The following is a 17,730-nucleotide window of genomic DNA, read 5'->3' on the forward strand; positions in this document are numbered from 1 at the left end:
CCACCACCTCCCTAGGTAACCCATTCCAGTGCTTCACCACCCTCCTAGTGACATTTTTTTTCCTAATATCCAACCTAAACCTCCCCCACTGCAACTTGAGACCATTACTCCTTGTTCTGTCATCTGTCACCACTGAGAACCGTCTAGATCCATCCTCATGTGCTCCAGGACCCTAATCATTTTTGTTGCCCTCTGCTGGACTTTTTCCAATTTTTCCACATCCTTTTTGCAGTGTGGGGCCCAAAACTGGATGAAGTACTCCAGATGAGGCCTCACCTATGTCGAATAGAGGGGAATGATCACGTCCCTCGATCTGCTGGCAATGCTCCTACTTATACAGCCCAAAATGCCATTAACCTTCTTGGCAACAAGGACACACTGTCAACTCATATCTGTCACCCATTGGTGACAAGCGCCAGGTGCTTAGTTATCTCCCTGAAGGCATGTTCATTATTCCTCTTTCAGTCACTGGGAAATAGAGGTTACTTAGCTTTAACGGGAGGTTTTTCTAACTGTGTGGTCCCTGCCTATCTTCCACGTGTGTTCACGCATGAGGGCCATGTGCCTGAATCTGGAATTTTTCACAGGACGTGTCTGCTGGCCCACATATGCACCGTAGCTATCCTTGTGCTCCGAACTGAAGGGTAGTGAGGGCCAACACCTCTCCAGTCTCTATTCTGACCGCAGACGAAACAATCTACCGCAGACGGGACAGAGGGCAGGTAGTGGAATATAGACAGGGACCACACCCCTCAAAGAACCTCCAGTTACAGATTAGTAACCTCCATGTCTTCTTCGACTGATGGTCCCTACGTGTATTCCACACATGGGAGATTAACAAGCAGTCATTAAACAGGTGGCGAGTGCAAGGACAGAGACGTGTTAGCTGAATGTAATACTGCTGTCCTGCAGCTTTATTTGCAGTGGAAGACAGCATATGGTGGGTCTGCCCTGAGTGCCTCCAGCTCACTGTCTCTTCTGGCTGATACTATAGCTATTAGAAAGGTCATCTTCAAAGACAGATGGCCATAGAGCATGTGGCTAGAGGTGATCCTTCCATGACATTAGAAGGGCATCACCCAGTGAGCCCTTGTCCAGGGCTGCTCTGGAGCAGTACTGGGAAAGTTGCTTGTTTGCCTGAGAAGCAAAAAGGTCCAAGGTCAGCTCTCCTTATTGGGCAAAGATGTTGTTGAGAGCTTAATTATGAATCTCTCATTCGTGGGTTGTGGAAAAATGTCTGCTTAGGCTGCCTGCTAGGGGAGTTCTGCGGCACTGGTGAGTATGCTGCTGATAGGGTTATGATGCACCAATTCCAGAGAGTGACTGCCTCCATGCAAAGATGTAAGAGTCTCATTCAATCCTGCTTCTTTATACAAAATACAATTGTCATGTTATCTGACATTACTGGGACATGTCTGGATCCGCTGAGTGGGAGGAAGACATTGCAGGCTTGACTGACTATCCTGAGTTCTAGTAAACGGATGTGCATTCTGGACTCTTGCAGGGTCCAGATGCCATGTGCTGTACAGTCACCCATGCAAGTTCCCCAACCCAAGAGGGAGTACAGCAGGGTGGTCCTGCCCTGAAGGGATTAAAACAGCCCTGGGAGAAGAAACTAGCGAGACGTCGGCCTGTGTCACCCTTTATGCCCTCAAATCAGAACACAAGTAGAGCTATGGCGTGTGTACAGGCCAACGGACACATGCCTGAGTCCATAATATTTTACAGGCAATGGTGGCACCATCATACGAGGAAAGATGGGATTAAGTCCACAGCTAGAAATTTATTATGCGAGTGAATGGATTTATTTTCTCCAGATTTATTTAGAACTACCAAAAACCAGAAATCTCTCTTTCTAAGGAGATCATAACAAGTATAGTGGGACAGATGTGATTTTATCCTGCAAAGTTAAGGATATTTTATAAAGGGCTTTGACGACAATTTTTGTGATGCTATATCCTTTAAACCATGTGCAAAGTGGCAAAATTAATAACTCTTAGCAACATTACCAAGCAGATCAATAACAGACATTAACAGATTAATTAGAATGCTTTGTTCTTAGTTTTTCACATTCAATCTCATTACTTCAGTGTAATATAAATGTCAAAATATTTACTAATATGGAATAGCATTTATATAGCACAGCAGCTTTTTAAAGCAGAAAGTGAGGAATGCTGTATCCAACTGAAACTGCAAGGGGATTTTCATCTCTCTAGATATTTATAGTACATATCACTGCGGCATCTGAGCACCTTACTAGAAAATGAATCAGGGATCCTTTTTAGGTGGTTCGCTATCCCTTTCCCAAACACCCTGTTACTCAACCTTTCCAGGACTTTCAGTCAATCAGCCTTCTAGACTTGTCATTCGCTCTCAGCCCTCTCCTCACTGCCATCACTCCCCTTCTTTCATTGATATGGTTGTTGATTCTCTCCATGCTTCGCTTTCCTCCACCTTTAACTCTTCTGCCCCCTTTCCCATTGCAAGGTCCATCTTACCAACCTCCAAGACTCGCTCACCCATAACACCTGCTTCTTTTGTCCCTGCTCTCATGCTGCGTAGTGTCTCTAGTGGAAATCCTGTGACCAGGCTGATTTCCTCCACTATAAAATTTGTTCTCTCCTCCTCCAGTTCTGCCATCTTCTTATCTAAATAATTGTCCTCCTTCAGCTTAGTTGAATCCCATGCCCACAATCCCAGCCACCTTTGATTCACTCCACAAATCCTTCCCACCTCCACTGCTCTCTCAGCACGGGATCTTGCCAATTTCTTCCAAGAGAAAATTGACAAAGCACAACTTGATCTTCCTGCTCCCTTTGATGCACCCTCCCTTCCCCTTCTACAACTCTCCTCCTCCTCCCCCGTCAGAAGCTTCTCAGCTGCTCTACTCCTCTAACCCCTCCACCACTTGCCCCACTGACTCCATCCCATCCCCTGATCTCCTATGCACCCAGTTTCATCCTCTCCCCTACTCTTCTCTTTAAACCATTCCAATACAAGCATGCTTTAGTTTCTCCCATCTTTAAACAAACACCCTTTGATCCCACTTCCCATTCCAACTACAGCCACATTTCCTTTCTCCCTTTAACCTCTAAGCTCATTGAACACACTGACTACAATCGCTGTCTGGAGTAACTCTCTCCAATTCTATTTCAGGACCTTTATAACATGGAATGAGCCCCTTGCACTCCACTGAAATAGCTCATGCCAAAATCTCTACTGACCTCTTCCTAGCCAAAGCTCAGAACCAGTATTCCATCCTCATTCTCCCTGACCTGTTGGCTCCCTATGACACCACTGACCACGTTCCACTTCTTGAAATCTTGTCCTCCTTAGGCTTCCGTGACTTTGTCCTCTCCTGGTTCTCCTTTTCCTCTCATGGTCCTTCAGCATGTCCTTCAGAGGATCATCCTCTTCCCTTCCAATTTTATATAAGGTTCCGTAAGTTTCTGTCCTCAGTCCCCATCTCCTCTTCCTCTCTACCTCCTCTCCAGGTAATCTCACATGCAGACCAAAATTCAATTATCATCTCTATGCTGACGACTCAGATCTACCTCATTATTCCAGACCTGTCTCCTCCTGTCCAACCTAAAATATCTTGGCATCTCTCTCTAACAACTCCTCGTAGATATCTAGCCATCAGATCAAGCTCAATATGGCTAAAAGAGAGCTCTCCTCCACCACTCCTTTTTTGATCATTGTGCACAACAGCACCATCTTGCCAGTCATTCAGTCCCATAACCTGGGTAACATCTTCAACTCAGACCTCTCTCTAGCTCCTCATATCCAGGCTATGTCTAATCAGGCTTGCAGATTCTTTGTGCACAATATCAGTCTTTCCTAAGATACAGCCTTTCCTATCCATCCGCACAGGTCAAACCCTCGTCCACACCATCATCTTGAATCTCTATTACTGCAACATCCTTTTTTTCTGGCCTTATCAGAGGCAATCTTGCCCTGCTCAGATGCTTTCAGAATACAGTCTGAGAAAGGATGTTGATGAATTGGAAAGAGTTCAGAAAAGAGCTACGAGAATGATTTTGACATCGGGAAAACCTGCCTTCCAGTGGGAGACTAAAGAAAATCAGTCAATTCAGTTTATCCAAGAGAAGATTGAGGTGATTTGATCAGTCTATAAGTACCTGCATGGGAGGAGAATTCTGCTAGCAGAGGGCTTTTTAATTTAGCAGACAGGCATAATAAGAGCCAGTAAAATAAATAAATTCAGGCTTAAAAGATGTGCAGGTTTTAAACAGAGAAAGTAATTAACCATTGGAGCAACTTACCTTGGTATGTGATAGATTCTTCATCACTTGAATTCTTTAAATCAAGAATGGATGTCTCTTTCTAAAAGAGAGGTTCTAGCTCAACCACAATATATGGGTTTGATACAGGAATCATTGGGTGAAATTCTATAGTTTTTTATGCAGAAGGTCAGCAGAGATGAGCATAATGGTTCCTTCTTGCCTTAAAATCAAATAATTGATTGGAAGATTCAGGTCAGAAATATAGGTAGAAAATAAAATGTGGTTCTGCTTGGAAAGTTACAAGCAAACACATCTAGCCAAAAGTGCATCCATATGATATTGGACACAGTATTCCAGGAATAGTGATAGTAGCTCTTCCATACTTTTGTTCAATGTTCTGCTTTTATAGAACCAATATATTTGTTCTCTTAGTCAGGACACCACACTGGGAGCTCACGCTCAGTTGGTTATGCACAATGACGACAGAGTCATTATTCTGAGTTCCAAAAATCCAGTTCACCCCATCCTATAAGTGTGACCTAATATTCTTTGTGCCTAGATGTCTGACTTTGCATTTGGCTGTACGTGGCTGTATTAAAACATAAGTTGTTCAAGTAAACCCAGTTTTCCATGTGATTCAGATTGCTGTTTCCATCGTTATTTACTACTCTGCCAATTTCTGTGTCATCTGCTAACTTCACCAGCAATGATTTTATATTTTCTTTCAAATCTTTGATGAAGATACTGAATAGCATTGGGGCCAAGAAGAAACCCTATATGCTCTGTACAGACATACTATTGTGTAACAGCTTCCTAGACAAGATGCTTTTGCCTACGATAAATATAAATATACAATTTTAAATCTAAAGAAAGAAAACCACCTTGCAAAAAAGTAAAAGCCTTAATTAATATCAGAAAGACAACATTGTGTTTCACCTTCCACAGAGACCTTAGTGATTCAGTCTTTCACAAGGGAGGGAGAACATTTTCTGGATGAAGTAGTTCAACAAACCTGCCTCATCCTTCCTCTTCACCTGAATTTTAAGGTACACATCCTTAAGAAGAAAGTCTGGCCTGTAAAATAACCACTAGCAAAGCCACGAAACAGAAGAAGTGTTAGATCCACTAAGGCAAAACAAAAGCAGGGTTATTTTAAGCCATACTTACAACAAATTGGTCAATATCTCTTTCAAGCCCCATGTTCGGCAAATCAGGCATCATGTGCGCCACCACTTTAAACCCTGCATCCTTGGCTAAGTGAAATGACTCACACACAGCCTTCACAGTGTGTCCCCTGGAAAGAAGAAAAACTAATTAAAAAACCTACACACCTTCATGAATTGTAATCCTTCCGGTGTGGAACTCACTCCATCTAGATATCCATCTTAGCCCCCACCCTCACTTTCAACCACCACCTAAATAAATGCACCCCCATCACCAAAGAACTGTTCCCCTTATGTTCAGGGCCTTTTCTTTTCCCTCCACCACGTAAGATTTTCCCCTCATTTATGTGTGTGTGTCTGGTTTTATGACTGTGATTTTACTTTATTAGTAAAATATTGTGATGTTTTTATAAATCTGTTCTATGGTGAAATTATCTGGCACTTTGAGTAGGTTGGGGGGAGGCAATGGAGAGTCATTTCATAAATAAAAATTATTTCCTTATTAGAGGAGGGATCTGAGCTGCATCAGTAACTCAACTACTTGATGCCTGGACTTATATTTGAATATTCTTCTGCCTTGCGGCAATTGGAAACACTCAAACAGCCCACTAATGACTCACACTACATAATGGAAAAGTAATTTCCAAACATTTAGCCTAATTGGTTGTAATCTGACATTTAGCCACAAGCAAAATATGAACATCTAAAACAAAAATCCAGCCCTACATTCTAAATGAAGAATGAAAGTAAATCAGAGCCACCTTAGGAGAGACTAGTGTGACCATCAATCAGCTCAAAAAACAGACTTCAATTCATTGTTTTAGAGAGCTGAAGGGATATTCTAAAACACAGAAGTTGTGGGAGGGGGATGTCTGCATGAGCAGACTACAATACAGCACAAACTTTTAGGCATATTGCAAGCATCTTCAAAAGTGCCAAAACCTTTACAAATCTAATCTTAAAAAGGATTCCTTCTGTATAAAAGAGATAGCTACCTACTACCTTCCTCTTCTTCAGGGCCAGCAACAGAAACTCCATTTGCAGTTTCACTGGCAAACTTTCAAAACAGCAGTGACATGCAATTTAGAGATGCTGCAAAAAATCATTTCATCTGATGGACAAAACTGGATGGGAACTAAAAAGAGATCACAGAGGTGGATAACAGGGATACTGACTTTGAAAGATCCATCTCTGAATAGGCACAACAGCTGTGAAAGGGTCTGTAGAAAAACAGGGATAAGTGGGCTTGATAAGCTTGAAGACTGTGGCAGAAATCAGCATTAATGAATGTACCTGAGCTAAGAATCGCGTGACGTGGCTACTATTTTTTTAGTACAGTACGTTGCTATTTACCTTTGTAAAGCTCTTTGACATCTAAGATTGAAAAGTGCTATATAACGGTTAGTTATTTAGTTTACTTGACTGCTTGGTTTGCTTGATAGGCTAAAGTTATTCTTGAACATTACAGCTTTGCTCATCTGGTCAGGCATTGAATCTGGTACTCATGCAGCAATGAGATTCTGTACCTTCATGCATCAGCCACAATAAGACTAATCTTTGGGGGGGATACTGGCTTCAGACTCAAATGTCAAGTCTCCAGAAGAAAATGTCTGAGATTTTCAATTACTGCACAATTGTCACCTCTAAGTTTGGTAAAAGGCCGTTTTTTTAAGCCAATTTCCATATTCCCATTTCTTTGTAATTACTTATGCTATTGGTTTATTAAAAATCTTAGGTAAATAACTGGTGTGTGAGATAAGGGTGAAGGTAAGCTTTATATAAATCTCCGAATACACAAGTATTCTGAAGTTAACAGGATCCCCAGTTCTGCAACAGTATGAAACATATTTCTCCCCCAGCAGGTTACGAGAATATGAACTATAACATTCTAGATGCTTTGGCAGTGATTTTGTCATCACTGGTCCAGGGCCACAAAGAAGCTGTCAAGAAGTTCTTACTTGTACACTTCCCGGCCTCTGAAAGTACTGTATATGCAGAATGATCCTGATTCAAGAAATCAACGGGTTTAATTTCTGGCTATAAAATAGACTGCGATGAGTGTCAATTATAAACACGTACCTGACCTGCCTCACACTCTGTCTGTGCCAAGTGCCCTGTCTCTTCTTTAAAATCCTTCAGGAATGACCACCATGACCGAATGCCATGCTTCCTGCACATATGGTGCCTCTTCTGATTATTTTGTACAGATTTTCATGTACCATGTACCTACTGAAGTCTTTGGATTGTAAATTTCTCAGGACAAGGACTCTGATGTTTGTTTGGGCACATCCTACTTACTTTACAAGCTTGTAGAGCTATAAAGACAGTACCCAGCACTATAAAATACTTATGGAACAGGAACATCAGTATAAAATTGTACAGAATTAGGCTGGCACTCTGAAGTATTTGTTTCCAGGCGTCTTATAAAGTACTCCACAAGACAAACAATAAGCAGTCACATTGAGCTTTACTCTGAAATATTCTTCTCACCTGTTGGTATCTCTGGCCACGTCCTCATAGACACTTTGCACTCCAATCTCCAACCTTGTGCAGCCGTATGACAACATGTCACTCAGGTGCCGCTTCAAGCAGTAATCAGGCCTGGTCTCTATGGTGATCCCAACACACTTTGTGAGGCTTCTTTCTGAGTACCTGTGATCAAAAAACAAGCTCCTTGTTACGATCACAAATCAGTCACAGACTGTTCAAAACAGTCCAAAGATTTCCAGGTGTCAACTTTTTACAAGTTCCTCTTCAACTAGAACCAGGAAAAGAGAAACACACTATAGCCTGGCAATCAGAATGGACCCAACACTGTCACAATGTGAATATACATAGTTATATACATCTACAAAAAAAGTTTTACTCATTTTTTAATATTAAAAAAAGTGGAATATGCCTGGGCTCACAAGGCTTCTTTCAAACAATACTTGTTGGGAAGAGGAAGATATCCCCTGAACTGATCAAGCCCTTTTGTGCTAGCAGCAGTGAGAAGCGGGGCCTATATAAGAAGGGAAAGTCAAGATGGGAAATAAAAAGGTGAGCTGAGTTACACCACAACAGCCAATCTGACATACTCAGCTAATACTTCTATTCAGGTAATTGAGGTGCATGTTTCTCCAAATTCTACAAAATCTTAGTTTAGATAAAGCTCTGTATAATCCACTCGTTTCCTGTTCCCAAGGAGTACGGTTGAGCTCCAAGAGGCAGTGGAGTTGAGTGGAGCTTCATTTACGTCTGACATTGCCCAGGGGAGCCTCATTTCAACTCTTTTTCTTTATGGGACTAGATGCATAACACAGACTAACTGACATATGGTGTTACAAAAACCCTCCAACAAGAAAATAATATTCAGTAAGTTACTGCAAAACTTAATTCAGTGGCTTGGGGCACAGGATAAAAATAAAAAGTAATATTACTATTGATACGTGGATAAAAACTGTCAGACATTAGGAAAAGGTTGTCTTTTAAAAACCCACTGAAGTGTATTCTGATTTGTAAGAATTAAAAAGAAAAAAAACTTGTCCTTGTTTACAAATAACTAATGGTCCCATATCAGAGGGTATATATGCATATTAAGGAATAAGCCACCTTCAGTATTGTGTAAAATATAAAGAGAGGAGGAGAAGGGAATCAGAAATAATTATTTTTTTCTCTTGAAGCAAATTCATAGCAAAGTTATGAACTGCTGAATATAATGAACACCAGAAGACCCCTAACTACAGTAGTTACAAAAATACTGTTATGATTCCAGTGCAGCATGATAGCTAATGAAACTGTCTTGCTTAACTCCTTGTATGCTGTAAATAAAAGAGTGGCTGAGTTAAAATAGTGAAATAAAAATAAAATGGATATTATAGTATCAAAGAGGGCAATCCAAGGGATTAAAACCAGGGAGATGGTTTCAGGATTCATAACTGGCAATGCTTACATCAGAATATTGAATATCAACACACCTTTCAAATAATCTGGTTAGCTTCTCCTCCCCTAATTTCCAAGATCCCTCCCAGAACAGTATCACCATTCTTCTGGAAAAGGACTAGCTGAATTTTCCTGGTCATTGTCAGTTTTCACTGGCTGGAATCTTACGCTACAAATGCCAGCCATTGCCAATTCATAAACAACTGGAAGGACTAAAATCATACTTTTCCCAACAAACCTCTCTAGGACTGGACATGTTTTATGTCCAGGAGGAATGAAAGGTAGTGACAACAACATACATGGAAGGAAAGGACTAATACTGGTCAGTGCCTGTGCTCTATGTTTAGCAGCTTTCTATTTCTACAATAGAATTATGCTTATCAGCCACGCATCTGGCTACAATGCCTCTTGTGTATATACAAGTATCTATTCCATGAAGATTTAAAAAAAAGAAAAAACCACAATGCTCATACTGAGCAGGCCATTTGAAAACAAGAATCATTCATTGATACTGCAGTTTTTATTTGTTAATTTGCAAGGAGAAACAGAAGGCAGAAGTATATGCCACTCAGCATTCTACTGCAAATGATTTTGGTAAAAAATCTTGCTCGTTATTCCCTGAAACATGCAGATGCAAGGGAAATAAGAACGCTAGAGAGAGAAGAGGTTTTTCTCCTCCCATTAAGGTGAGAAATAACAAAGTAAGAGAACAATAGGATATTTTAGCATCACTCCTGTTTGCAAAAGGATAAATCTATTTCACTTTGAACTTAACATTTAATTAAAGAGCGTCACAAAACTTGTAAAGTTATAAAGGGAAATGGACATTTTAACAGGCACTTACAAGGCAGCTGAGATCTCCCCTCAATCAACCTCACTGTCTCCCTTTTAAGCTAATAGTTATCTTTGATTCATCAACTACTTCCTAGAACTGCTGCATTGGAAAAGTACAGCACTGGTTGACGGACGGTAGCATCAGCGCGTCAAGGGTTAGGTAATTTTACAGCCAATAACATTTGTAGTTATATGTGCCAAGAGAGAGGTAATCAAATCCCAAGCATCGTGTTATAGGCTGATGTGGTGTATTGTGCTTTTCTTTGTCTTCCTTAAAAAGATCAGGTATAAGCTACTGCCAAAGGCTTAACAGTGACTTGATGGAACACTGGTCTAATCTGGTATGGTAAATTCTACAGCAGATGGAAGTGTCTGTCATGCCTCCAATCTATAGTGAGCTGCCATAAATAAAGAGTAGAGGGAAATGTCTTTTCAACCCTGCAAACACAGACAGAAGATTACTAAGTTTCAAAATACACAGAAAAACAACAAAACCTCAGATAATCATGAGAGAATAAATTAATATAAGAAAGGTTGATGCATAGATATTACGCCAGACACATCAGAAGTGATTAAGAAACAGAAAATAAGTTGACAGAGAGTCACACTAAGAACTACAAAAGATTATAATGTAATGGAAACCAAACACATCTACCGGAAGAATGGAAACTGACCCGAGTGAACATTGTTTAAAGTCATCCTAGACTTATATACCCCTTTTACTGTAGGGAAGGTGTTGCTAAAGGACACCATTAACTTGAAGAATTACACTTCTCACTGAAAGTTCTGTACCCATGAGTTAACTGCAACACTTACAGCTAAGATAAGCAGAAACACCTTGGTACTAGGGATAATGGACAAAATAAACCTGGAATGTAGAGATCAGTTTATACGTGAACAGCACATGGATAGAGCATGCTGTATAGGGATTGGTTCCTGAGACATAAATAAGCAAGTCATGAAGCACATGATGCAATGTATAGTCAGGAATGCAGATGTTAGTAAACATGTATATAAGGAAAAGTTTCGCTGTGTAACTTTAGATTTGTGACAGGTTTCAGAGTAGCAGCCGTGTTAGTCTGTATCCGCAAAAAGAACAGGAGTACTTGTGGCACCTTAGAGACTAACAAATTTATTAGAGCATAAGCTTTACTTGCCCCATAACCTCAGCAATGCTGAACACAACGCCATCTACAGCCTCAGAAACAACTCTGACATCATAATCAAAAAGGCTGACAAAGGAGGTGCTGTCATCATCATGAATAAATTGGAATATGACCAAGAGGCTCTCTAACACCACATTAGACAGCTCTCTAACACCACATTCTACAGGCCATTATCCTCTGATCCCACTGAGGATTACCTAAAGAAACTACACCATCTGCTAAAAAAACTCCCTGACAAAGCACAGGAACAAATCTGTACAAGCACATACCTAGAACCCCGACCAGGGGTATTATATTTGCTTCTCAAGATCCATAAACCTGGAAATCCTGGACGCCCCATCACCTCAGGCATTGGCACCCTAACATCAGGCTTGTCTGGTTATGTGGACTCTCTCCTCAGGCCCTAAGCTACCAGCACTCCCAGCTATCTTCGAGACACCACTGACTTTCTGAGGAAACTACAATCCATCGTTGATCTTTCAAAAAACACCATCCTGGCCACTATGGACGTAGAAGCCCTCTACACCAAATATTCCAGACAAAGATGGACTACAAGCTATCATGAACAGTATCCCCGATAGTGTCACAGCTAACCTGGTGCCTGAACTTTGTCCTCACCCACAACTATTTCACATTTGGGCACAATATATACCTTCAAGTCAGAGGCACTGCTATGGGTACCCGCATGGCCCCACAGTATGCCAACATTTTTATGGCTGACTTAGAACAATGCTTCCTTAGCTCTCGTCCCCTAACGCCCCTACTCTACTTGCGCTACATTGATGACATCTTCATCATCTGGACCCATGGAAAAGAAGCCCTTGAGGAATTCCACCATGATTTCAATAATTTCCATCCCACCATCAACCTCAGCCTAGATCAATCCACACAAGCGGTCCATTTCCTGGACACTACTGTGCTAATAAGCAATGGTCACATAAATACCACCCTATACCGGAAACCTACTGACCGCTACACTTACCTACATGCCTCCAGCTTCCATTCAGGACACACCACACGTTCCATTGTCTACAGCCAAGCTCTAAGATATAACCGCATTTGCTCCAATCCCTCAGACAGAGACAAGCACCTACAAGATCTCTATCAAGCATTCTTAAAACTACAATACCCACCAGCTGAAGTGAAAAAACAGATTGACAGAGCCAGACGAGTACCCAGAAGTCACCTCCTACAAGACAGGCCCAACAAAGAAAATAACAGAACACCACTAGCTGTCACCTTCAGCCCCCAACTAAAACCTCTCCAGCGCATCATCAAAGATCTACAACCTATCCTGAAAGATGATCCCTCACTCTCACAGATCTTGGGAGACAGACCTGTCCTTGCTTACAGACAACCCCCTAACCTAAAGCAAATACTCACCAGCAACCACACATCACTGAACAAAAACACTGACCCAGGAACCTATACTTGTAACAAATCCCGATGCCAACTCTGTCCACATATCTATCAAGTGACATCATCATAGGACCTAATCACATCAGCCATACCATCAGGGGCTCGTTCACCTCCACATCTACCAATGTGATATATGCCATCATGTGCCAGCAATGCCCCTCTGCCATTTACATTGGCCAAACCGGACAGTCTCTACACAAAAGAATTAATGGACACAAATCTGACATCAGGAATCATAATATTCAAAAACCAGTGGGAGAACACTTTAACGTGTCTGGTCATTCAATGACAGACCTGCGGGTGGCTATTTTACAACAGAAAAGCTTCAAAAACAGACTTCAACGAGAGACTGCTGAGCTGGAATTGATATGCAAACTAGATACAATCAACTTAGGATTGAATAAGGACTGGGGATGGCTGAGCCATTACAAACATTGAATCTATCTCCCCTTGTAAGTATTCTCACACTTCTTATCAAACTGTCTGTACTGGGCTATCTTGATTATCACTTCAAAAGTTTTTTTTCCTCTTACTTAATTGGCCTCTCAGGGTTGGTAAGACAACTCCCACTTGTTCATGCTCTCTGTATGTGTGTATATATATCTCCTCAATATATGTTTCATTCTATATGCATCCGAAGAAGTGGGCTGTAGCCCACGAAAGCTTATGCTCTAATAAATTTGTTAGTCTCTAAGGTGCCACAAGTACTCCTGTTCTTTTTAGATTTGTGATGTACCTTGCATCTAGTCCACGTTGAGCCTGGCCAGCTTGACCATAGGGTTGCGGTATGCCAAATAAAGGTATCCGAGTGACGAATTCTGGAGTCTAACTGAGTTTTTGAGAACCAAGTGGAAAAGGGTTTCATGGGATGCCAACAAAAACATGTACTGTGGAGCACAGAAACCCTTATAAAAAGAAAAGGTAAGGAATGGAAAAAGAAAATCAGTACATACTGTCTTAACGGTTCTCTATCAGATACTGGATTTTTTTAAATTAGTCAATATTAAAAAAGTCAAGTTGGCAGTGTTTCTATTTCAAAGTACAGTCAATGCATCAGAGCATTCTCCTAGCCAATAATCATGAAAAAGAAAGGATGGTCAGATTTATGCTCTGTGGTAAGAAGTTTCCTTCCTGATAGGATAGTCAAGGCTTCTATTTATTCTTCTAGGAGCCCACTACCGCTTTGCTATTCAGTTTATGCAAGAGAAGGTTAAAAGGTGACCTGATCTTTGGTCCACATATACCTACACAGGGAGACAATTTGATAGCAGACAAAGACAGAACAAGATCCAATGGCTGGAAGCTGAAACTAGACAACTTCAAATTCCTAAGGCACAATTTTGTAACAATGAGGTTAAGTGACCACTGGAAAAACTTATTAATAGATAAGGCCAGAAGGGACCACTGTGATCACCTAGTCTGACCTCCTACATTAATACAGGTCATAAGATTTCACTGACTTAATTCCTGATGAAACCAGAGCACATCTTTTAGAAAAAGCATCCAATCTAGATTTAAGGATATCCAGTGATGGAGTATCCACCATGACCCTTGGTAAATTGTTCCAATGGTTAATTACTCTCACTGTTAAAAAATTTACACCTTACTTCCAGTCTGAATTTGTCTAGCTTCAACTTCCAGTCATTGGATTGTGTTCTACCCTTCTTTGCTAGGTTGAAGAGTCTTCTTATCAGATTTCTGTTCCTCATGAAGATACTTATAGACTGTGATCAAGTCACCATTTAACCTTTTCTTTGATAACCTAAATGGATTGAGTTCCTTGAGTCTTCCACTATAAGACATGCTTTCTAACCCTTTAATCATTTTCGTGGCTCTTCTCCAAATCCTCTCAGATTTATCAGCATGCTTCTTGAATTGTGTAAAGACCTGGACACAGTATTCCAGCAGCGGGGGCACCAGTACCAAATACAGAAGTAAAATAACCTCTTTACTCCTACTCAAGAGTCCCGTTTATGCATCTAAGGATCACAGCCCTTTTGGCTACAGCATTGCACTAGGAAATGGTGTTCAGCTGGTTATCCAGCATGAACCCCGCCGCCTTTTCCCAGGCTAGAGTCCTCCATCCGATAAATATGGCCAGCATTCTTTGTTCCTAGCTGTGTGACTTTTTAAAAGATATGTTCTAGCCAATCAAAAGTTATGGACTTGATGCAGGAATCACTGGGTGAAATTCTACATCCTGTGTTATGCAGATCTCAACAGTCCTGTAACGGGGTTGGGAAGCATATGCACAACCAAGTGTTCTCTGTTATGTCCCTTGGGCCCTTAAAACTTGAAGCTGTACCTGAAGGTCAAACGTTTCCTCCGAATCATGAATCCCTACAGGAAGTTGCATATTATGCTTCCTGTCTTTTAGGCAAGCAGGGTCAGGGAAAGGGCTCTCTGCTTCTGTCAGGCGGAAGGCATGAAAGGGAAATATTTACAGAGAACAGGAACCAGAACAGCGTGATCCCATGGAAGAAGGGCTGTAATGACTGTGACAACTGGAAACAAGGGCTGAGAGAAATGAGGTTCAGTGAGACAGTTGCTTTGTTTTGCCTCTTTGCTTTTTAGTTAAAAAAAGCCCTGAGAAAGAAAGGAACTGGAACTGCACAGTTGTTTGGAGTATTTCACCTTCCCCAACCACTGGATCAACCTATCAGTTTTAAATGTCCCTACTGGCCTTAAAAATGTATTAGTGTTTATGTGTTAGTGTTTCCCAAATCTGATGCACTCAGTTTGTTTTTGTAAATTCAGCCAGGACTCAGAGTGAAGAAGTGTTCTTTCCTTTACAAACATCAACAAAGGTCTTATAGACCATATTATTCCCCCCCACCGCACCCCGTTACACCTGTGCACCCCTACAACTATCAGTAGATTTGCACAGATTTACTGAGTGGAACATCAGTTCTTCTGAGGGTGCACACGGAGAAACAGAATCCCCTGTTCTCCTACTCTGATGATTTTTGCAGGGCTCACAGGAGTAAAAAGCAGTAAAATCTAATTTTTGTCACACTGAAGTAAGCAGATTTGACTCTGAATTTACACTGACAATTTTAAACAATGCATTTAACAAAATGACTTTTTTTTCTCAATTTCACTTTAGTTTGAAGGCAGTGATCATTTTAGGGACCCAAACTTCATACAATCAGCAACTACTTACATTTACTGTTTATATTATGAGAGAGTCCAAAGGCACCAACCAGGATCTGGGTCCCAACATGTGAGGCACTATACAAATGTAGAGAGTAAAACCCCTATTTTATTAACTAATTGGGGATTGAGTTCATAAAATCAAAAAGATCATAAAGCTGAACATCTCAAAATTACAGTAGGTATGGTACATAAGTGCAATATAGTGCACTGAAGGCACAGGAACGTAAAAGAGTTTTGGTTTGTTCTATGTCATCATCACTTTCATTATACAGTTTTTTTTTTCCTCATCGGGAAAATGGTTCCTATAAACAAGATTGGTGTTTATAAAAGCAAGGTTCAACTGTAGTAAGACAGCCCCGTCCTAGAATGCTTATAAGCTAAAATGACAAAAAGATACAAGATAAGGATACAATGTACAAGCAAAGCAATCAAGGCAGGTGCAGGCCCATAGCAGGTGAATTCCATGCCTTGTGTGTCACATTTGCTTACATATTTTAACTGTATTGATAAAAAAGCCCTTGTTTTAGGGGATTTTGCCTGGAACATTTGGGGTTCAAGTGGGGAAAAGGAAGAGTGAGTGGAGAGAGAAGGAGAACTGAGGGTCAGAGAAGGAGAAACGGGAGGATGAAAGGAGGGTGAGCAGTGTAACAGGGACAGTGAGGTTGGTCAGTTGAGGGGTGATAATGTTAGGAGAGGGGATGGAAGGAAGGAGTAACAACCACCAAGGGCAATACAGCAAATAGTGGAGGGGAAAGAGGGGAAGTCCAGAGTCAAGTTAAGAGATCACTGAACAATGTCAGGAGACTGTGAAGGCCCAGTATCCCAGGTGAGCCCTTCTGAGGGTGTCCTGGAAAACCTTGGTTTACTCCCTGTGCACTCAGCTCTACGCAGTGCACTTTGGAAGAAGCCCCAAAGATATAGGTATTTCCACAGTTCACCCTCTGCAAGTTTTTAGGCTTTTTCCTCACAGGCTCCTCAGTTCCACTTTCAAATGGGTGGGCAAACTTTTTGTCCCAAGGACCACATTGGGGTTCCGAAACTGTATGGAGGACCGGGTAGGGAAGGCTGTGCCTCCCCAAACAGCCTCGCCCCTGCCCCCTATTCGCCCCTCCCACTTCCTGCCCCTGACAGCCCCCCATCAGAACCCTGCCTCATCCAACCCCCCTGCTCCTTGTCCCCTGACCGCCTGCTCCCGGGACTCCCCATCCCCAACTGCCCCCCGCCGGGATCCCACCCCCATCCAACCCCCCCCCCGCTCCCTGACTGCCCTGACCCCTATCCGTACCCCCACCCCCTGACAGGCGCCCCGGGACTCCCACACCTATCCAACCCACCCTGTTCCCCATCCCCAGAACCTGCACCCCATCCAACCCGTTCCCTGTTCCCGACCACCACCATCCCCCAAACCTCCGCCCCATCCAACCGCCCCCTGCTCCCTGTCCCGACTGCCCTCAGGGACCCCCTGCCCCTTATCCAACCCTCCTGCTCCCCACCTCCTCACCATGCCGCTGAGAGCAGCAGGACTGGCAGCCATGCCACGCGGCAGTGTAGCTCCGGGGAAGGGGGGACAGCGAGGGAGGGGCCGGGGACTAGCCTCCCCGGCTAGGAGTTCAAGGGCCGGGCAGGACGGTCCCGCGGGCCGTAGTTTGCCCACCTCTGGTGTAGATGTTCAGGCTTGGGATGGAGCCTAAGCACTGGGACCCTGCGAGGGTGGAGGGTCCCAGTGCTTGAGCTCCAGCCCGAGCCTCTACTCAGCAATTTTTAGCCCCACAGCCCAAGCCCCGCGAGCTCAGGTCAGCTGACCCAAGCCAGCTGCAGCCACAG

The 17,730-nt window shown here is 42.3% G+C and overlaps 1 protein-coding gene across 1 annotated transcript in view; it reads right to left on the minus strand.

The window, feature by feature from the left end:
* ELP3 (elongator acetyltransferase complex subunit 3) overlaps positions 1-17,730 on the minus strand; it is a 129,900-nt gene that overhangs the window by 70,697 nt on the left and 41,473 nt on the right. The window contains exons 8-9 of the mRNA XM_005308453.5: positions 7,901-8,062; positions 5,415-5,541 (exon numbers count right to left, since the gene is read on the minus strand). Coding sequence (XP_005308510.2) covers positions 5,415-5,541; positions 7,901-8,062 — 289 coding nt within the window. The remainder of the gene's footprint in view (positions 1-5,414; positions 5,542-7,900; positions 8,063-17,730) is intronic.

This window comes from Chrysemys picta, chromosome 3, assembly GCF_011386835.1.
Source record: "Chrysemys picta bellii isolate R12L10 chromosome 3, ASM1138683v2, whole genome shotgun sequence".
Lineage (NCBI taxonomy): Eukaryota > Metazoa > Chordata > Testudines > Emydidae > Chrysemys > Chrysemys picta.